Raw genomic sequence first — 23989 nt, 5'->3', positions numbered from 1 at the left:
CAGTCAAGATAGGAAGAGCTAGATTAGATTTTTTCCCTCATAGAGCAGAACATGGTTGGAATGGATTGCCTTTGGAAGTCGTGAGAGCAGATAACATTAAAGGACGTCGTATGGTCACTTCCATTCTTGAAAGAGTTTTGGTAGCGAGACCTTCTACTAGAAGAAATGGTAGGGTCGCAGATAACCTTTCTACACAGTGTTAGTAGAAAATCAGAAATATCCATGCCCACGTGGGATTTGAATACACAACATCTTTATTGGAGAGCGGATACACTGACCACTCGGCCAGCCGGGCCAACATGAAAATAGTTTGAATGCATTTAAAAATATGTGTTACAGGCAGAGAAACTGTCAAAAGAAAATAACCCCCATGGATTATATAAACAAGTGGATCAAGTTACTAAGACATGAACAACAAAAATGATAATGATCAAAAACAAAGAGGGACAACTAATTAAATGTAAAACAAAAAAGAATCGCCAGATGGGAAGAATACTTTAGAGACTTATATAATAAAAATACCTCTCCGGATGTCATTATTCCAAACACTGAAATGGAACAGGAAACAAATATCTTTACCAAAGAAACAATGGCATACAGAATAGATAAACTTAAAACTAGGAGAGCACCTAGTATTGATCAGATACATGTATAATACTTAAAAGCAGAAAGAAACAACTTCTGGAACCATTAAAAATATTATTTGAAACTATCTACAAAAATGAAGCAATACCTACTGATTGGACCAAATCAGTTATAATTCCTATATACAAAAAGGAGATAAAACAGAATGCAATATTACAGAGACATCAGCCTCTTCAGTATTCCAAGTAAGGGTTTTATGAAAGCATTCGAAAATTAAGCCATAGATGGAACTAGCAATAGGAGAAAAATAATAAAGTTTCAGACGAGGAGAAAGCACGATTGATATATTGTACATGAAGCAATGTATTAGAGGACGATTGCCTATTTAAAATATATTTAAAACATCCATCTTGTGAAAAGCTACAAACGCAAGCAATAAATATTGCTTGCGTTTGTAGCTTTTCACAAGATGGATGTTTTAAATATATTTTAAATAGGCAATCGTCCTCTAATACATTGCTTCGTGTAGAATATATCCTGTAAAAATGTAACTGACTAGCGATATCGTCCCCCCCTCTTATATCCCCACCCATCGACATAAATACCACGGTTTAGGTCACTTTGCTACGCCTTAATGTGATAAAATAATAATAAATCGGCTAACGCCTTTTTATTCCCGTATACAGGGAGTAAGCGAGGCCATTCAGCCCTATCTAACTTTTGGAGACTGAGTGGGCAGTTCAATCTCCACTGGTACCAATCAGAGATAGATGGCCCAAGGCTATCACTAATTAAGCGGTACACAGTGAAGAGAGACGACTCAAATGTGCCGCCATCTCGTGGTCCCTAACCCTAATATTTAATGTCTGAAATAATGTGGGTTCTACGGTCGATTTTCTTGCGTTTACGGGACGAAAAGCCCGAGTTTCCGGGAGGAAAAACCCGGTAGCCCGTGCCAGAGATCGACTAACTCGGGAACCGGTCGAAAAAAGGCTTAAAAAAATTTCCTATATACAAAATTATAATTCCTATATACAAAATTATAATTCCTATATACAAAAAGGAGATAAAACAGAATGCAATATTACAGAGACATCAGCCTCTTCAGTATTCCAAGTAAGGGTTTTATGAAAGCATTCGAAAATTAAGCCATAGATGGAACTAGCAATAGGAGAAAAATAATAAAGTTTCAGACGAGGAGAAAGCACGATTGATCAATTCTTCACCTTAAGACAGTTAATAGAAAAGACGCTAGAGCAAATCCAAAGTTGCTATATAAATTTCTATATAAATAGACTTTCGTCAGGCATTTGATTCAATCCGTAGAAGAGAACTATTGGAAACTAAAAGAATTTGAAATTCTCAACAAAACTATAAGAATAATAAAGAGTCAATACGAGAAATCTGAAAGTGCAGTACAATTGGAGGATTCCTTAATGAACTGGTTCCACACATCGTTTCGAGTAAGTAAAGGATGCAATCTGTAACTGGACTTGCTCAATCTTACACTGGAAGAAGCAACAGATAAAGCCTTAAACAAAGAAGAATCTGGAATCAAAATATATAAAAAATATATAACATACTTAAAATTTGCAGACGGCATTACATTACTTGCAAGCACGGAAGCAGATCTACAACGATTTTCTGATAAAATAAGAGAAGAATGTATGAAATTTGGATTAAATCTAAATATAGACAAAACAAGAATTACGAAGATAGGAAAAAGAAACACCAATTTGAAAATTGAAATTGATAATAAATATCTTGATCAGTTAGAAAATTTCACCTACCTCGGAGGAGTAATTGAGTACAACGGTTAGATTACAAAAGATATAAAGAGACAAATTAGTCAAACATCCCAAACATTTGAACGATTAAATAGAATATGGAAGTAAAGAGACATCAAACAAGTAAGTATCTATGAGACAATGGTCCTCCCAATACTGCTCTATGGAAATGAATGCTGGAATTTCAAAAAAGCTGAAAAGAAAAAATTATTAACTACTGAAATAGGTTGGCTAAGAAGATTACTTGGAGAATCTCTGTTGGATAGACTGAGAAACGAAGACATAAGGAAACGACTAAAACAAGAAATAACAATAATAGTCGAAATCCAAGACTGAAGACTGCGATGGTTTTGCCATGTAACTAGAATGGAACAGAAAGATTACCATCGAAAGCCCTGTATACAACGATGTAAGGCAAAAGTTCCAAAGCGCGACCCCGAATTAGATGGACAGACAAAATAAAACAGGATCTGAAAACAAAATTACAACAAGCACACCAAACGGGACAGAATTTTTCGGACTCGCCAGGGATAGACGGAAAGAGTTCATTCGGCCTCATCATCATCCACATAGATGATGGAAGAGAGAAGTATTACATGTGGTGTGAGTGATATACTGCTTCCTTAGACGAGGCGCTGTCCCTCTGAAGGTTTTCAGTAAAAATATATAATATTATTATCGCAATTTTCATTATATTCACTAGATGGCGGTAATAATAAATAATATGTCAACGGCATGATTTGATGGTTGTTTACATAGTGGTGTATATAGTTTTGGTTATGTTTGCGGAATAGTTGAAATTGTACTATAAAAATTATTACTTTTATTGTGCTAAATAATAATATTAATAAAACTTCCAAAACGGCGTATGTCAGGATGTTTGCAGAAGATGATGAGGACCCACTGGAAGTTCTCCTAGGTGAGCGTTTCATATAATAACTCCCGGCTTCATCTAAATATAGTGAAATCACGTCAGGGTTTATTTCTCGACAGAATTAATTTTACTTTATTGAAATTGGATGTGAAGTTGATGTGATTCGTAGAGAACTAACGTCCTTAACACGAAGCTTATCATAACATCAGTTTGCTTGATAACGTTAATCGAATGATGTATTAGTTATCTTATGTTGTGACTCAGTTATTGAAGGTTTCGGCATTGAGATAATCCTAAAGTTCAAAGTGACATTTTTGGTTTTATTTCTACCTCTGGTAGAAAACAAAATATGAAGAAAAAAAAAAGAGCAAGATGGTCATTATGATAATACGGTTAGTAAAAATTACACAGCTCTCTGTGGAATGAGGAACACATCGAGGGAGGCCAGCTGTCATGTTTTTTTCTTAAATTCATTCACAATACCTGCACCCACCACTTCGAATGGCAAGCCATTCCAATCACAATCACACACACGACTCTTATAAAATAAAAATCTATTGAGCTTCTTTCTTGCCTTTCAGTCTTAACTTTGATGGATGTAGCCTCTTTTACATCTAATAAATTATTAAAGATTGAAAGGTTTTACAATCTCTCGTAAGTAGGAGTCATTAAAATAATGAAAAAATATATTTATTTTTTATTATCAGAGTGGTTATTAGAGTTGGAGAGGAGTAGACACATCAAATGAGTTGAACAAAGTTAGGAGATTAAGTAAGGAGATTTTGAACCAGAATAGATTAGAAGCGAGAGGGGGTAATTCATGGTTTTCTATTCTCTGTGACACGAGATGTCATTTCTAATGAATGCACAAGCATTGTTCTTGCGATTGAAGAGATTGTGTTAATTTAATTTGGGCATTTGAGATAGTCAGTTGTTGATACCACATTTTAGGTTCCATTAGGGATAATAGGTTTAATCTGGATGATTGTAAGTGGGGGATACATATAATTTATGTTGCTGTTAAAGTCATGAATATTGATAAAGTGGATGTGGGTGTGTTTTTTTAATATAGGAATTATTGAAGTTCGTGTGTTTTTAATTCTGTTTTTGTTGGTTTTGTCATTTACTTTTTATTTTTTGAAATTGTTTATTGTGGGAGATTTTTTATGATCTACAGTAAAACAATGCTTTATTACGTCTTTTGTTGTTGGTGTAGAGGTAAAGAGTAGAGATGAAAGACTTGTAAACATATGGCCCACACAGAAACCCAGTCTCTTCTGGCCATAAATGACCTCTGCACTGCCCACCTGTATATCCCCATATTTAGACTCCTTTCAGCCACAATGTGGCAGAGTGACAGCAACATTATTTGCTAGCTGTTCAGGAAGCCTTCTGATTTGTTATTATCAGGTTTGGTTTCCCTTCTGCTATCCAGTAACCAACCTGTAGAATTTTTATTTTGTCCCCTTGAATAGGGGATGGTCTGGATCCCTACAGTGCATTTGTCATGTCCTTGAATAATGTCCCTTGCATTGCATGTGAGAAGAGGAAAGGGCAGAAACTGGAAGCCTGAAGTGGTCTGGTGTTTTGCTGGGTTGGCATTTCCATCTGGGAATTATATGCTTTTGATGCAGAAATACTCTTCAGGTATGCTGAAGTCCTATTTGTGGAAACAAGCCTCGTTGCAAAAAGGTTTGGTTGATTTGGTTGGGACCACTTTACTTAAATGCAGGTTAAAAAGAGGTTATGGAAGAGATATGAGGAGAGTGGAGAGCAGATTCATGAAGAATATGACTCATGCCAGGAGAGTGACTAGTATGGTATGGAAGGCAAAACTGGAATATAAGAGATTGACTCTGAGATCCAAAGAAAATTCTTGGGAATTTTTTTAACCATGTGTCCAGTAGGAGGAGAAATGATTGTGGAAGAATGACATTGCTGGATAAAAATAGGAATAGAATGACTGATGCAAAGGAGTTGTTCTGTGAACTCTTTATTAGGGTATTTCATCCTGGAGAAATAGGTTTTAATACTAGAGGGATAGGACAGGTTCAAGGTCTAGAAGTGCAAGAGGAGAGTGTGTTTCAAATACTGAGTACCGTAGATATCAATAAAGCAGTGGGACTGAATGGAATTTTGCCACGTGTTTTGAGAGAATAGCTCCATTTATCTGGCTTTTCAATGAAAGTCTGGCTAAGAAAAAGGTACCTAAGGAGTGGAAGGAGGATAAGATAGTGCCATTGCATGAGGGTGGTAACAGACTGGAAGTGTCAAATTATTGACCAGTTTGTTTTTCATTAGTGGTTGTTAAGATCTTGGGGAAATTAGTGAGGGCCCATGTACAACGTTAGGCAGATGAGGGTAATGTTATCTTGTGAGTTAACATGGATTTGTTAAGGTGGTGCTCTTGCTTTAGTAATATGATTGCCTTTTATAATAAACTGACAAGAGCAGTTGATGAGGGAAAGGCATATTCTGCCATTATTTTGGATTTTACAAAGTCATTTGACATGGTACCACATGATAAACTGATATTTAAGTTTCAGCACATGGATTTAGATGTCAGGTTGGTGAATAGGATTCGTTATTGGCTGTTGATAGGTATCAGAGTTGTGTATGGGGGTGGGCAATATCAAGGAGACAGAAGGTTACAAGTGGGGATCCCACAAGGCTCTGTACTGGGACTTGTATTGTTTAACTTTTATCAATGACATTGTCAGTGGATTGCAGGAGGATATTCAGTTGTTTGCAGACAATGTGAAGCTGGGAATGATTATTAGTAATAGTGCAGATGTAATAGCCCTTCAAGAAGATTTGAATAAACTGGACAGATGGGCGAATGAATGGGGGTATGAGTTTAATGCAGCAGAATGTAAAGTCTTGAAGTTTGGGATACATCAATGGGAGGCTGCATGATCTATTGGAGGAAGTAGGGGATGCAAGGAATCTTGAGGTGATGATTGATAGAAACCTGAAATTCAGGGCACATATTTCAAGGTGATGAAGATAACCCAGAAGATTGCTGCAATATTGAGAAGGATGGTGACTTGCAGAGATAAGAGTTGTTATTCCATTTATAAAGCCCTGATCAGACCACACTTGGACTATTGTTTTCAGATTTGGTTCTCAGGATTTGAAGGGAATAAGTTAACTGCGGAAAGGGTGCAAAGGTGGATAATAGAGATGGTATCAACTGTACAATGTTGGTTATGAAGACAGGCTGAGGGAATGTGGACTGCAGAGTTTGGTAGATAGGAGAGGTGATATGATTGAGACTTTTAAACTGTTGAGAGGTGGTTACAGGGTTTGATATGGGGAGTTCTTTTGCTTGGTGGAACAGAGGGAAGGAGTGAGGACAAGGGGCCATTCCTGGAAGTTATGAAAGGAAGCTATGAGCAAGAGGGTGAGGAGTGATTTCTTTGCATGGAGGGTGGCTGAGCCATGGAATGCATTGCCTGATAGAGTGGTGAGAACACGAATGGTCATTGAGTTCAAAGAGTGGCATGATAAACTGTGTTTTCTAGGATAAGCCTTCCATGATGGGTCTTTTGACTCCATGGCAGCCTTAATCATTATCATTATAATAATAATAATTTAGTATCACACATATGTCCTATATGGTTCTCACATTCTCATCTATAAGTTGTTCCATATCCATTGATCCTTTGCATTCTTTGCTCTTCTTCATATACAGGTAGTTCTCACTTTACGAATTCCCGCTTTACGAAATTTTATCTTCACCAATTTTTTGGATCGGAATTTTTATTTTAAATTGTGTGTGCTGAAGGCAATTAGAGGCATATATGGGGAATTATGCAGTATGTAATGACATAATGATTAGTTAGAACGAGCCTATCACTCATGAGCCATGGTGACACGAGTGTGTTATTCATAGTTTTCTTCAATTACACCTGATCTATGCAGTCTACATGGTTGCATAATAAAGAAAACAGGCCGTATAATTCCTCATATGGAAAACTGTTAATTGCTTGGATAAGTGACCAAACTTGATGATTAAACATGCCTATTATCTACACAACAATTTAACTAAAGTATTAGCCATTTTTAAAATGCTGAAAGACCAAAAGGGAATGACTGCAAAGAGACTTTTGCTGCAAGTAGTGGGTGGTTGACCACTATAAAAAGCGAACTTGTTGGCATAACATTAAGTAGAAGGTGAAGCTGCAAGTGCCAATAGTGAAGCTGCAAAATATTATCCAGAAAAATTAGAAGAAATAATTAAAGAAGGAAATTACTCGCCATCACAGATTTTTTAAGTTGATGAGAGGCCTTTTTTGGAAACAGATGCCTGCAAGAACTTACATTGCAAAAGAAGAATCCTCAAAGCTGGGGTTTAAGGCATCAAAAGATTGCATCACTCTACTATTAGGAGGAAATACTGATGGCGAGTGCAAGTTAAAACCCTTATTTGTGCATCGATCAAAGAATCCAAGAAACTTAAAAGGAATTAATAAAGATACTCTTCCAGTAATATGGAAGGCAAATAAGAAGGCTTGGCTCACGGGTTCCCTGTTCAAAGATTGGCTTGTGCATCACTTTGTTCCTGAAGTGAAACTTTATTGTGGGAAAAAACAAATTCCATTTAAATTGCTTCTGATAATTGACAATGCACCTAGCCATCCCTCATTAGTAACTTACATTTGCCTTAATGTAAAAATAATCTTTTTACCTCCAAATACAACTCGCCTTTTACAACCAATGGATCAGGGAGTGATTGCAACGTTTCAAGCACATTATCTCAAAGAGACTTTTGAAATATTAATAGAAGCAACTGATAAAGATAGAAAGTTTCTATCAAAAAGTTTTGGAAGGGATTCAACATTTTAGATGCAATTCGGGAGTATGGCATAAACTTTGTCGTCAGTTTAATGATAATTTTGAAGGCTTTGAAGACCCAACAAAGATTGTGAATTCTGAAACTCAAGCGATCTTAGGTATGGAAGTTTTTAATTACAAGATTCAGACTTTGAACGATTTAGTAAATTTTCCTGCGAAATGAATACTGCTTGCTATTGAGCTATTTTTAAATGAAAAGAAGCAAAAGTCAATGAAGCAGATGACCATACATGGAGCGGTGTGGCTGGGAGGAACGGAGACCCTGACCTTTACATGAATGGGTTGAAATTATTAGACTTCTGCTGTACAAACAGCTTATCCATAATGAATACCTTTTTCCAGCACTGAGAAGTCTATAAGTATACCTGGTACAGGGATACACTTGGACAACGGTCTCTGATTAACTTCTTTATAGTCTCAGCAGACCTATTTTCCTTAGTGCTGAGCGTTCATGTGAGAAGAGGGGCAGAACTGTCAACTGACCACCACCTTATTATTGTCTGCACTCTACGGCTACAGAAACCAAATGCTACCATCAATGCTGGTAGACCTAAGCAGCTATACCACGTGAAATGGGAGGCTGTGAGGAAGAATTTTGGAGATAACATCTCCTCCAGTTTCAAAGAGATTCCCAAATATACTGCAGATGTTGAGGAGGAGGATCAGGAGTGGGAGCTGTTCAGAACAACTGTCACTGCCACTGCACTCTCATGCTGTGGCAGAAAGCGACTTGTCATGGCGATGGGCAGTGAGTAAAGGACACCTTGGTGGAACCAAGAGGTCCCAAAAAGCTGTCTGGGCAAAAACGGAGGCCTACCTAACATGTCTAGGGTCAGGTCAGGCTTAGGGTCAGATGCGTCTCCGGTACACTGAGGTGCGAAAAGCTACTTCTGAGACAGTAAAGCAGAAGGCTTGGGAATCCTTTGGAGAAAGATTAGACGCATCCTATGCAAATGCAAACAAAGTATTTTAGCAGACCATCTGCTGCCTTTGAGGGAGGAAATCGTGCACAGCAAGAGCAATTAAGACCTCTGATGGTGCACTTTTAACAACGGAGAAGGATAGCCTCCACAGATGGAGGGAATACTTTAAGAGAATTCTCAACCCTGGTGGCACAGCAGCTGTGAACATCCAAGAGGTGCAGATTGGGGAAATGACTAGTCTCACAGCCAAAGGTCCATTTAGCAATAAAATCGCCAAAATTGTGCAGGGCTGCTGGTGATGATGATGCCAAGAATCTCTACACATGTTTTATGGACTTGGAGAAGGCATTTGACTGGATTCCTCGGGATAAACTTTGGCAAGTAGTACAGGAGTATGGAATGGATGGCCAACTATTACCCGCCATCAAGTCCCTGTATGAATGCCCGGAATTTTGTGTCAGGGTAAACTGCACAAAGTCTGAACCTTTTGCAGTTTCTGTTGGTCTCCACCAAAGATGTGTTTGTCACCCTCCTTTTCATAACATTTATGGACTAGATTAATAGGCACAGCCAAGGCAGTGAGTGTGTCAGAATTGGAAGATGTAGCATTGGATGGCTGCTTTTTACAGATGATCTAGTTATGCTTCGCTCTTCTACAGATGACCGCCAGGGAATCCTGGATTGGTTTATAGCTGTTTGTGCAGAAGCCGGGATGAAGATCAGTGTGACCAAAATGGAAACATTTGTGGTCTCGAGACATAGTGCACTTGACATGTGAGTGGAGTCCCACTGAGGCAGGTGGAGAAGTTTAAATACCTTGGGTCCGTATTCACGAGTGATGGGAAGTGGGACATAGAGCTAGATACTCGAATTGGCTCAGCAAGCACAATATTGCGGGAGCTTGGTTATTCTGGTAGTATTGAAGCAGGAGCTAAGCCAGAAGGCAAAACTGGATGTCTTCAATACAGTCTATGTTCCCATCCTCACCTATCATCATGAGAGCTGGGTAATGACTGAAAGAATGCTGACACGAATCCAAGTGGCTGAAATGAGATTCCTGCGAGGGGTTGCGGGGCTGACAAGACTTGACAGAGTCAGACGCTCTGCAATTTCGGAAACCCTCAATACCCGACCGCTACTTTTCTCTGTCGAGAGATCACAGTTACGATGGTACTGGCACCTGGTCAGAATGCCACAAGAGAGGCTCCCCCAGCAGGTCCTCTTTGCCAGCCAGAGGGTGCGAGGCCACGAGGAAGGCCAAGGACTCACTGAATTGATTATATCCAGAACCTTGGGTGGACACGGCTGGGAGTCCGACCAGATCATCTGAGCTTGGTGGTGGAGGATCGTGACCATTGGAAGTTCCTCTTGCAGCTGCTGTCCCCCACAACCCAATTAGGAATGGTGGGCCTTGAAGATAGATGGATGTATTTTTTAAATATATAAATCTTTGGCCAGTAAAGTCTTTTCTTATCATTTAATATTCATTTTGTATTTTATACATTCCTTCTTATGAACATAACTCTTCCTTATAGCATTATTTCTAAGGCAAAGAAACTCCCAATTTACGAACAGTCACCAGGAACCAATTAATTCATAAAGGCAGGAACTACGTGTACTTAAATATTCTTCGTGTGTTTTAAATAAAATTTTTTATCAGATTTTGTTTCTATCATATTTTGTCATGTGCAAGTTATATGAATTTGTTAATCCACCAATCTTCATTATTTTTTTATAGTATTCATTCCATAAATCTTTTACTATCTTGATCCCCCCCCCCCTTACAGCTTCTTGCCACTTTTTGATCCCCCACAAAACCTAGGTAACTAAATTGGAGAATGAAAGTTCAGTTGTTGAAAGTTCATTAGCAAAACAAGTGTTCTCTGCCAGGTTGGCAGGAAAAAGATCCAGAAGAAGACCAAGTATAGGTGGATTGATACAGTAAAAAGTGCCATAGAAGATAGAAATATAAGATCTGATGATGTTGGAGTTTTGACAGGTGACAGACTGATTTGGAGGAAAATTGTAGATAGGAAGTTAGTAATGATGTAATTGCTCACGGAGTACTATCATATCCTGTATAGTACACCCACACTTTGTAGAGTTTCGCTTGGCGACTTGCCGAGAATAGTTGATTCATGCTGAAGGGGAAAAAGAAATGAAGGATGTACGAATTGGTTGCCAACATGCAAAATCACGTGCTTTCCTGTTTGTCACTGTACTAATAGCTTGATTTTTGTTGTCACTTTTTTTTTGCATTTGTTTTATTATTAATTTGTATGATGGATCCAGCACAGTCAACAAGTTCTGGTGTTAAACCTTTCAGTAGCTCTTGCAAAAGAATATTGAATAATGTGCTGATATTCTGCGAAATAGAATCATTAGTGGGCAGTCTCCTTGTTCTCCTTTCTCGAGTCATAAAACATACAAGTGCAATTGCGGGCATATCGGAGTCGACTGTTAAAAGATTTCATAGGGAATCAAAAGATGAAGGTAAACCAAAATTTAAATCTCCTAAAAAAAAAGCGCCAGAGAAAGAAAACCATCGAAAACGTAGCTTTGAATGATTTTGATGTAGACATTATAAGAACTATTCACAAATTTTACGTGGTCGAGAAAAGAGTGCCAACTGTTCCGAAATTGATTCCTATGCTTAAAGAAAAAATTAATTTTCCTTGGAAAAGAGAAACTTTAAGGAAAATACTTCATGAAATCGGATTTTGTTTTGAAAAGTACCAGATAAAAGGAAACTTATCATGGAGCAAAGTGACATTGTTTTATCTAGAACGCAGTTTTGAGAGCAATATGACGTTTCAGGGAGGAGAAAAGACCAATTGTGTATCTAGATGAAACTTATGGAAAATGTTGGCAATCTAAAGAAGAATGTGGAGTGCTACAAAACGGAAATGCCTCACTGCGCATAATAATTTTGTGTGCGGTTGAAGAAATGGTTTTTTTTAACTGAATTCAAACTTACTATACAAAGCCCATTCAACTACTGGAGATTACCATGGGCAAATGAATTCTACAATCTTCAAAAAGTGGGAAAAGAAAAACTGATTTCAAACCGTCCTAAAAATGCTGTTGTTATAATTGATAATGCTTCATATCACTCCATTCAGTTAAAGTTCCAAATTGGTCTAACGAGAAGCAAGTTCTTATGGATTTGTTCTCTGCAAATAACATTTCTCATTCCCCAGATATGCGAAAAATTGAATTGCTTAATTTGATCAAAAGAAACTCGCCCACAACTAAACTATTTAAATTCGACACGATGCTCAAAGAGCATGAATTTCTAGCTTTGAGGCTACCACCATATCATTGTGATATTAATGCTATTGAGTATGTTTGGTCAGAAGTGAAAAATTTCATTTGCCATCGCAACTTAACTGGGGATATTTCTTATATAAGCTTTCAGAACAGGCGATTGAAAGTATTACAGTTCAAAACTGGGGAAAATATTGCTCTCATGTCACCTCATTGGAAAATATGTAATGGGACAGAGACAGAATTATCGAAGAATTGTGCAAACCTTTGGTGATCAATTTAAGTGAAAGTGATGGCGATTCGGGCACTGATTCATATGACTATGAAGATTAAAAGGATTTGATAATGGTACTTTTTTCCAACTTTTTTTTTGCATCACAACAAGTCATAAATAATCAATCGGTTTAGGATATTAAAGTGTCTCAGTTCTCTCAACTGTAAGTTTAGAATATCTAAGTTCATTTGAAAAAATTTCTGTTTTTCTGTATAATTATTTTTATTTTATACAAAACTTTCTTAAAAATAAATTTCGTTAAATTTTTGTTTTATTTTATGATCATCATCTCATCTCCTTGGTAACAGGTTGAGTCCACTAAGAAGAAAGTTTCTCCATGTATCACGGTTTTTGGCCATCTCGGTCATGACTCCATAGCTAGGCAGATGGGAATATTCTTTCTGCCTCTAGGTCTTTGAGGGGCCATTCTTTGAATGTGATCAAACCATTTCAACTGATGCTTAATGGTTTTGTCTATTATATCATCCTGGAAGTTTTAAATCTATTCTGACTTGATCATTGGTCTTGTTTTGCATCCAGTGTGTGTTGTTGATTTTTCTGAGACATTTCATTTCAATAGAAATGAAATGTCTCAGTAATAGAAAAAATTAAAAAATATAAACATAAATGAATGGTACACGTTCAAAAAATGAAAACAGAAAAACAGAAAGATTACCAAAACAAGCCTTAAAGTACAAACCATTAGGAAAAAAAAAAACCAGGACATCCTCTTAAACGATTCAATGATGACTTCCAAGGCCGGAACAGGCCATGCTAGGCCTAAATACTTGATACATATGATGATGATTTCATTTCAAATGCTTGAAGCTTCTTGATTGGTTGTTGAGTTAATCTCCAGGCTTCTGAAGCATAGGTAACCGAGGGGATGATAATTGTTTTATATAATTTTAGTTTTAGACTTGTTGGGATTTTTTTTATTTTTCCACATTTTTAGTTTATTCATACTGGTCCAACCAAGGTTTAGGCTATGTTTTACTGTTTTCATGTTGTTCAGGTTACTGGAAATGAGACTGCCAAGATTTATTAACTTGTTCCAACGGATGATTTTTGAGATTTATAGAAATATTTTCTTCTTCTCTACCATCTTCATTATTTTTGTTTTATGAAAATTTATTTTCATACCATAGGTTTTACAGGAGTCATTTAAGATATTAATAGTTTTTTCTAACTGTGGTTTAGAATCTGCTAGGATAATAATATCATCAGCTTATTTGATGTGATTAATGTTGGTGCCATTGATTTTTACACCTGGTTGAAGTCTGTAAAACTATGGTTTTACAGACTTCTTCTAGGAAGATGATAAAGAGTTGAGGTGAAAGAGGGCAACCCTGCATTACACCTTTCTCAGCTTTGAAATCCTTGGTTTTAATATTGTTCGTTTTAACAAAAGCTTTAGTGTCTCCATAATAATTTATAATAAATGTTAAAATATCTGAATCCATTCTTACATTCTTTAAAATTGTGATCAATTTGTTTCTATTAACGGAATCAAAGGCTTGCTTGAAATCTATAAACAACAGTATATGGGCAGATTGTATTCCCAATATTTTTCTGCTATATTATTAATGGTGAAGATGTGGTCTATAGTGGATCTATGTGGCCTGCATCCTGCTTGATTTTCTTCTATGATATTTTCTGTAAACACCTGTGTTCTCTTTTGAATAATTCGGATAAATAGTTTATAGCTATGACTTAAGAGTGTTATGGGTCTGTAATTTTCACATATTCTTTTTCTCCATTTTTTTTTTATGAATTGGTATAATAACTTCTGTTTTCCAGTCAGTTGGGATTACTCCAGTATAAAGAATTTGGTTAAATAATTTCATTAATTAAGAAGTTAATGGCTTCCTTGCCACCATATTTAAATAATTCTATAGATATTTCATCTTTACCCATAGCTTTTGAGAGTTTCATTTGGTTCATTGCATTTATAATTTCTGCTGCAGTTATGGGTGGTGCCTTTTCATATATCATCTCTTCTGTTATACTTTCCTCCTCGTGTTCTTTCTGAAATAATGTTTGATAGTAGTCTTTCCAGATTAATTTAATATTTTGTATTGATCCAATTTCTAGATTGTTTTTATTGTTCATTGTTAGTGGTTTATCTTTATATATCTTAGTTAATTCTTTTATAATTTTATATACAGTTTTGTCATTTCTTTTATTAGCTTCTTCACACAGTTTTGCTTTTTCCTCCAACCAACCATTTTTGGTAGATATGCACATTTTATCAATTTTGTTTTTAAGGTTCTTATAATGTTGTTTATTTTCTTCTGTATTTTTTATATTTAATATATGCTTTGCTGCTCTTTTTTCTTCTAAAGTATTTAAAATTTCAGGGGTTATCCATTCATGATTTGGTCTTCTGTTGTTCCAAGTATGTTTTGTGCAGTATTTATAATATTTTTTTTACCTTGATTCCATGTATTTTCTATATTATCATAGGTTAATCGTCTGATCTCATTTCCTATTAGTGTTTGATAGTTGTCTTGCATAATCTCTTTCAATTTTGACATGTCCATTTTGTCGATAAAAGCTCATGACTTGCAGTACTTTGTAAATTTTAGTTTTATTTTTGGCACAAGCAGTTCATGGTCAGTGTCAAAATCTGGAATTTTTAAAGTTCTAATATTTTGAACTGATGATTTCCAGATACTTTTGATTAAAATGTAATCAATACAGTTCTTTGTTGTACCATCTGGTGAGGTCCATGTGTATTTGTGGGAAGGTCTATGGAAAAAAAGGTATTGCAAATAAATAGATTATTTGCTTTACAAAATTCTAGTATTTCTTCTCTTTCGTTTCTGTTGTCAACTCCAAACCTGCCTATCACATCCTCCGTGCCTGGGATGAACTGCCCAATCTTGTTATTAAAATCTCCCGTCACGATTAATATATCTTTCTTATTATTATTAGTCTTGTCTATTAAATCTTGTAACTTATCATAAAATATGTCGATTTCTTCATCTTCATGTGACTGGTCGGGGGGGCGTAGATTTGAATAATTGTAAAGTGAACATTTTTCTCTTTACCTTTTAGTCTGATAGCGATCATTCTTGGGCCATGGGGTTCTATGACCATGGCTACATTTTGTAAACTGTTATTCACTAGGATGGTAACTCCTTCTCTACGTATATTGTCCTTTCTTCCAGAGTAGAATAGTTTTCCCGAATTCAGATTTATAACTCCTTCTCCTGTCCAGTGGGTTTCAGCCAAGCCCACAATGTCCCATTTAATCCTAGCAAGTTCTTTTTCCATCAGGTTTGTTTTCCCAGGTTTTAACAGTGTTCTTATATTTAACGTTAGGAGATGAGAAACTCTATTGGCTGACCACATAACATACTTCTTGACTGCTTCCTGTGATCTAGGAACAGTTGCATCGACTTCCTCAGATGCAGTAGCGTTCTCTTGACACGGTGGAGATTCCTGATCCATAGGGTTTAATGGCAAATACCATTTTTTTAATTTTGTTAATACTCTACATACATTTTTCCAACTGTTATACAAGCAAAATAGTTACCACTTTAAAAACTAAAATGTTCGTAAAAGAAAAGCTAAGTTTTCCGACCTGTAATAATAAACAAACTCATCCCAGAAGATTGATTACCCTATTATCGGAATGGATTCTCCTTTTTGTGACATGCACAGAAGCGTCGAAGGGTGTCGAATCTGTGGGCGTACTATACACCACTTAAGGGTATATATCAGGAATTTGATGATGATAATGATGAAGTTCAGTAAGTTCAGTTGTAGTTACATCTGAGCCTTACAACGAGCCAGTAACTTCATTATCAATATTTGAATGCCTTTTTCGACTTGCATTAATCTTGTGTAAAATTTTTTTTTTACTACTTTCAAAATATGTTCCACATCAAGCATCTTCACAGTTCCTTATTGTCATCAGATTCTTGTGTTGCATTCTTGTTAGTGTAATGGTGGCTTGTAGTCTTGTCACTCAAAAATAATAAAACTTGCACTTTGCAGTGCTGAACTGCCATCCATTTTCCTTTGCTGGTATTGATATTCAAATCCTCCTTCAGGATTCTGTATTCCTATATTTTGTAGTTGTGTAGTGTGTTTGCAAAATAGAGGAACTATTAAACTGTTTATTTTTTCTGTGCCATATTCCTTCCATTAAATATAGTCAGTGATGTTTAAATTAAAGCACTGGTCTACAGTATCCTGTGGTGCTGATTATTTATTAAAAAAATTGAGTAAATTACTCAGTTTTTCTAATAAATGTCTGAATTTTGTCTTAAGTGAATTCTTCCATACATTAGTCACTACTAGCATACTAGTCAGTAATTTTCTACATCTGTCTGGGATCCTCCTTTTCTTATATGCGTATTATTATTATGGTAATCTTCTTGTTCTTCCCATCTTAACATTCACTCTTATAATCTTTCTGTGTTAATCTGGTAGATTTCCTTAACTAACTTTTTCTCTATCATATCTCCTCTTTTCCTCCTATTCACCAAACTCTGTAATCTACATTCCCTTAACCTCTCTACCGGCCGAGCTGGATGAAATAGTGAGACCAACTTGCACTTCTTATCCATGTTATTCAATAGGTGTTACATAATCATATCCAGATTTATTTGAACGTATATATACATCCTGGCGGTTGCAGGGTTAAACACTCTTCATATCCAGCACTTCAGAGTCCTGATATCACTTTGGTCATTTGTCTTTGGACCCTCTGTGGTGTTTCCACATCACAGTGAAAACTGTGAAATGAAAAAAGTGTGTGTACACACACACACACACACACACACACACACACACACACACACACACACACACACACACACACACACACACACACAGGATGCCCATAAGGATTCTGCGAGAAAAGAAAATTTAATTAAAAAAAGTGTGCCAATAGGAGGAATATGGTGCTGCACAATGCAAAAAATGCATTAAAATGTGACAAATGAATAACAAAGACTGAAATGAAAGATTACTGTTCAAATTAAACATAACTGGTAATTAGTTTACGGAATTAACAACGCATATAAAGTATATTAATTAAAGGTAACTTTAATAAATAACTTCTATATTTCCTCAACGTCACGTTGCCATCTTCAGGAACATAAAGATATGGTATGTGCATGCAGGCACTAACAAAAGCAAATGAGGAAGAAAGCAAGAAACTAATATTGTTCCTAAAGTCCTAATGGTGCCCTCTGGTGGGCTAATTTGGTTGACTTGGCAGTTGGGCTGAAGTTCTCAAAATGTAAGTCTCCCAAATTTGGGGTAGTTTCATGCACCCAAATTTGTTGAGGTTAGGAACGTTTTTTAGAGCTGCTGAAGATTCCTTGAATAATCTCTCGTATTTAAACTTGCTGCGGTGTATTATTTTTGTTTTCTTCCAACGAATTCTATGGTTGGTATCTAAGGCATGGTCTGCCAGCCCAGAGCGGCTGTACAGGAGTTTAAGGCTTTAACTCCGCCCCACAAAAACCCACTATTTGGCTTCGTTACGTTGATGATGTGTTCGCTATTTGGCCACATGGCTCAGACTCATTCCACTCTTTCCTAACACACTTAAACAACCAACACCCCAGAGTCCAGTTCACCTTAGAAAAAGAGGAAAACAACACTCTCCCCTTCCGAAACACTTTAATCACCCGCCAGCTTGATGGATCTTTGGTTTTCTCTGTTTACAGAAAACCCACCCACCCATACTGGCAGATACATTCACCAGCAATCCCCCCCCCTCACAACAATATGGGGTTATTAAAACACTATGTAACAGGGCAAAATTAATCTGCTCAGATGACAAGGCCCTAACTACTGAACTAAACCACATCCACAACACTTTCTTAGCCAATGGCTATAACCCCCAAAAAATCCAAAAAATACTCAAACCAGTAAACCACAACCCCCCTCCACAATAAAGATTACACCAAATCTATCACCATCCCCTACATTCAGGGCACCTCTGAGAAAATAACCAATATCCTCAGAAAATATGACCTTACTTCCTGTTACAGACCATATAAAAAGTTGGCATCCCTTATCCACTCTACCAAAGACCAACCACTTTCCCTAGACCTACCTGGTGTATACCAGGTCCCTTGCAGCTGCAAATTGTCCTACTTTGGCCAAACAGGCAGAACAACAAATATCAGGATTTCAGAACACAAAGACTACATCCGGTTTCACCAGTACAGCCGCTCTGGGCTGGCAGACCATGCCTTAGATACCAACCATAGAATTTGTTGGAAGAAAACAAAAATAATACACCGCAGCAAGTTTAAATACGAGAGATTATTCAAGGAATCTTCAGCAGCTCTAACCTCAACAAATTTGGGTGCATGAAACTACCCCAAATTTGGGAGACTTACATTTTGAGAACTTCAGCCCAACTGCCAAGTCAACCAAATTAGCCCACTAGAGGGCACCATTAGGACTTTAGGAACAATATTAGTTTCTTGCTTTCTTCCTCATTTGCTTTTGTTAGTGCCTGCGTGCACATACCATATCTTTATGTTCCTGAAGATGGCAATGTGACATTGAGGAAATATAGAAGTTATTTATTAAAGTTACCTTTAATTAATATACTTTATATGCGTTGTTAATTCCGTAAACTAATTACCAGTTATGTATGACCAACGTATAAGCCTTGCTACTACAAATTGAACATATTTGGTTTTGAAAGTTAAGGCATAAAAAACGTATTGTTTAAAACTGACCATATACAAATATTTTAACATTCTTTGCCTACCAGTTTCGCTAGCAAACTGTCTAGCTTTTTCAAGGCATTGATGGAAAAGTATAAAAAATACTAGTAAATGCAAATTGAAAGGAACATTAAAAACGTTGTAAACATTCTAGTAGCTAAGGTTGCGCGTTCGCTTGACAGAGACTGAGTGGACTTATTATTCTTAATCATTATCGCGCATGCATGCTTGTTGTAAACGCATAATGCGATTACTAGCTAGTTGTGGTTTTTCAATGAACTGTTACTGTTGAGGTTTCCGCCAGTTTTTAACACTACTGTGGCTTCCTTGAATAAACGATGTCTATAATCGTCATCTAAATATGGATTGGAGCTATTTTGCCACTCTATCATGTGGTTAGACGTACAGAAATGATGTGCTAAGCCGGGTGGTGGGAGGACTAGGGGCCATCCATGGAAACTGGGCAAGAGTGTGGTTAGCAAGGGTGTTAGAGCTAGGTTTTTAACTTGGAGTGGTAAATGAGTGGAATAAGCTGCCAGATCTGTTGTTGGTGCCATGACTGTGAATGAGTTCAAAGCGAAGTATGATAGATACTGTGTGAATGTTGAATAATTGTTCCTCGATGAGTCTAAGGACTCCTTGAAGTTGCCCATAATAATATTGCTCATGAGCATGCTGATCACCTTTTTGTTTATATTCCAAATATAATGCCAAAATATCCCTCTCTTTTATTTGTGATACTTTGGCCCACAGTTACCCTTACATAATATCATTACTTGCCTTTTCAGATTGAAACCTGGGAAACTGTACACAGCTCTTCACAATCATTCCTGCACTCATGCTCATCTATCCGTGCGGTGACTATTTCCTCATAGTCATTCGTGCTTGATTGCTTCCTCCTCCTAATATATAGTTTCCCTGGTTTTGTAATTCCAAACATTTACTGAACGACACTTTCTCCAAGCATCTAACTCCAAAACAATTCAATTGCAGCCCATCAAGCATATACAGCTTCTTTTGTCCATCAAATTCACTCTACACATATCCATAAATTGCACACCATTCCTCTTACATAATCTTCTCATTGGCAATCATGGCCCTTCTCAGTTGTGTCCTATCATAGGGAGGCAGCAGACTTTAGTTTCTTACTCTTCATTTTTGCTTTTTCCAACAACTTTTTCATATTCTGTCATTGCATATTTCTCACCTTTCAAATCATTTGTGACTGCCAGAACAATTCATTCACTTCTTTTATCACTTTTGTCATTTTCTTATTAAGTATACCTCTTATCATCAGATCCCCATACAATACTTTCTTGTTTTTAATCCCAATTTCTTACACTTTTATGCTTTTCTCCCATCCACTCTTTCTTGCTTTCTCCCTCCTGCTGTACCACACGCCATTAATTTCTCCAGTTCTTCTAGTTCATGTGAAAAATTATTATGAGAAACATAGTTCACAGTTAAGAATTAAGTATGAAATGCTTCAGAAATTGTGATATTTTAAGCGTTGTTTTGTTATCTTGTATGTTTAATATGGCCTTGTCGATTTGCGGGGTATGTTTCTGTTCAAGGGCATAGACTGCTGTTTCTGTTTTCCTTGTACTTTGTATTCAGTTTTTCTTTCTTTTTGTTGTTGTGTTTTTTATTGTCACATCCCTATTCCAGACAGAACATTGAAACAATAAAAAATGCGAAAAGAAAAACAGAATACGAAGTACAGGGAAAACAGAAATAGCAGTCCATGCCCTTGAACAGAAACATACCCTGCAAATCAACAAGGCTATAATATTAGACATACAAAATAACGAAACAATGCTTAGAATATCGGAAATGATAGCCATAAAATGTGACGAAAACTCAATAAATGTCCACCGACCCTACATGAATCTTCGAGAGTTGGAAGCTCCATAACAAAAATTAGGTCATGACTCTGACCAGTAGGAGATAACACAAGCACACCAAGCTGACATGAGATAGCCTCCACTCCCCCCATGAATCCCAAAGATGATGCACTGTCAAAACGGCTCACACCCTGTTAATCCCACTCCTGGCCTTTTACTATCAATCCTTCCTCACCCCCACCCCCAAAGCACTCTCTACCCACCCTTAATAATAATAATTTTATATATATAAAAAACTTGGGTTTTTTTCAGATTTTTCAAATAATTCCCCCACATTGCTTCACCCCACTTTTCTCAAACCCCCTCCCTTTAACAGCTTAACAGCAGATGAATGCATATCTCTGGGATAAGGTAACAGCCAACAACATCCAGAAAGGTATGTCCGAATTTTCCTCCTATATTATTCTTCATATATTAGTTTTATAACACATCATGTAATCCCCTAAGATTTGAGTAAAAAGCCAATGACATTGTAAAAAAAAAGCACTCATAAATGAATGTAGGCTATATAGCCATAAAAAATAAGTAAAAAACTTCCTACATTGATTTGATACATAACTTTCTTGTTTAATGCCTTTTATTCCCTTAGTATGCGAGGGCATTTTATTAGTCTTATCTTTTTTGGAGACTGAGTGTGCAATTCACTCTCCACTGGTAGCCAATTAGAGATAACTGGCACAAGGCTATCACTAATTTTAAGCAGCATTCAGTAAAGAGAGAGCGAGCGAGCAAACAAGTGCTGCCATCTTGCAGTCCCTATCCCCAGCACAGTATGTTGTTGTCTGAAATAGTGTGGGTTTTATGGTGGATTTTTTTGACAGGACAAAAAAATTGTGTTTCCAGGATAAAAAAAAAACTTGATTGTCTTTGCAAGAGATTGGCTAACTCAGGAACTGATTGAATAAAGACTTAGAAAATATTTCTCTGGTTGTCAACTAGAATTTAACTTAGGCCTTTCTTTCGGCAGCCTAACACTGTGGATGCAAACATCACTTGGAAAAAGATGTGTGTGCTATTTCGTTCTTTTATTTCTTCTTGTTGTGAGTAATTTATGGAATTAATTTTCATATGGTGATCAGTATATTGTGTTTTTATCTGTTTATAAACTATATATGTTTTTTTACACAGAAACTTAAGCTTGAAAGCAGGAGGAAGGCAGAGTGCCTTATTCAGGACCAATAAACCAATGTTTAACAAAAAAACGTCGATCAGAGGATTGTGTTATTGATTATAAAAAAAAATTACTTTTTGTTTCATTTCATAAAATTTTTCTTTTATTAATTTTTTAAATTAGTTCCACTTTTATTTAATGATCTAACATTTCCAAGTTTTTTTTTTTTTTTTTTTTTTTTTTGGCTTTGTCTGATCCATTAAGCGCCTCCGTAGTGCAATTGGAAGAACGACGGTACATTGCGCCCTTCGATTGGAATAGGCCTAAGTTCGATTCTCGTCGCGACGGGAGGAATCTTTATCTGGTCGATTTCAATCGATGGTGAGTTAGCCGATCTCATATGGAGGTAGCAGGGTTTTTTCTCCCGGAAACTCGGGTTTTTCATCCCGCATACATACAAATCGGCCCTTCAGAACACACGCAATTTACAGACAAAAATTACTAGTTGTGGTGGTGTTGGTGGTGGGCGGTAGATGGCGTTGATTCGTAGTAGAGGTAAGGTGTAGAGACAGTTGAAGATGTCCTCCCGCGATGAGTCTTCGGACTACTTGGAGGTATCAGGAATAATAATAATTAATTTCATATTATCAGGCCAGTTGCAATCATTATGACTGCTGGAACAATTCATTCACTTCTTTTGTCACTTTCTCATTAAGTATATCATCAAATACCCATACAATACTTTCTTCTTTTTAATTCCAATTTCTTGTACTTTTATGCTTTTCCCCCATCCACTCTTTCTTGCTTTCTCCCTTCTGCTGTACCACATGCCATTAATTTCTCCAGTTACTCTAGTTCATGTGAAAAATTATTATGAGAAACATACTGTTCACAGTTAAGAATTAATTATTTGTTAAGAATTAATTGTCACATTTTGTAACAATTTGCTAATATGGTCTCTTGAAATCCCTCATGAAGCTGGACATAGTGATCTTCATGCCTAGAATGATCCTCCTGTTGATATACACACTGCTGACAGGTTTGACCAGATTTCTTCTTCACCTGCTTATAATCTTTCAGATCAAAAAACTGATTTCCCAATTCAACTAGATAAACAGTACATTATAGTGTTAATTCTAACTCTAGAAAGACAGGACTTTGTTATATGAAACTCCAAATGAAGTACATTTTTTTAGTACATCATTTTTTTTTTTAGTCAAAATCTCTTGACATCTTTAAATGACATCTAGTTGTGTACAATAGTTGTGTTTTCTTGTTTCTTGCATGTATTTGCTAAACATTGCCATCATCAAATTTACAAGTGATTTCCATTGTGGTAACTTTTTTTTTTGTTTGTTTGCAAGCCTTATCAATATGTTTATAATAATTGCTGGAATATACATTCATCTTTAATTTACAATATTTTGCTGCTTATAGCATGTGCCATTTATTTATATGCAAAACAGGGGGGTGAATTTGTTTTGATTAAAAAAAATTAATTATCCATTAATTTTGATGCTCTTTTAAATAAAAAAATAACAGGCTAGTTGACTAAGTGGATAGCATCTTTGGTCCCTGCCAACAGGCTGTGGATTCAGATCTTACTGTGGGAATGGATGTTTGAGAAAGATTGAAAGACCATATTTGTTACTGGTAGGCAGTCACTACCTGTATATCGTAGGCCTGAAGTGTCTTCCAGC

The 23989-nt window shown here is 36.5% G+C and overlaps 1 protein-coding gene across 1 annotated transcript in view; it reads left to right on the top strand.

Annotated features, from left to right (window-relative positions):
- Nucleotides 1–3161: 3161 nt before the first annotated feature.
- The window catches only part of LOC150105136 (ADP-ribosylation factor-binding protein GGA1-like), a 137601-nt gene continuing 116773 nt past the window's right edge, over nucleotides 3162–23989 (top strand). Inside the window, exon 1 of the mRNA XM_090395126.1 lies at nucleotides 3162–3291. Coding sequence (XP_090251252.1) covers nucleotides 3249–3291 — 43 coding nt within the window. The 5' untranslated portion in view covers nucleotides 3162–3248. The remainder of the gene's footprint in view (nucleotides 3292–23989) is intronic.

Source organism: Typopeltis vanoorti, chromosome 7, assembly GCF_054136105.1.
Source record: "Typopeltis vanoorti isolate ZY-2024b chromosome 7, IOZ_Tvanoo_1.0, whole genome shotgun sequence".
Classification (NCBI taxonomy): Eukaryota; Metazoa; Arthropoda; class Arachnida; order Uropygi; family Thelyphonidae; genus Typopeltis; species Typopeltis vanoorti.
The sequence above is the reverse complement of the archived record's forward strand: the minus strand, read 5'-3'. Positions and strand labels throughout refer to the sequence as shown.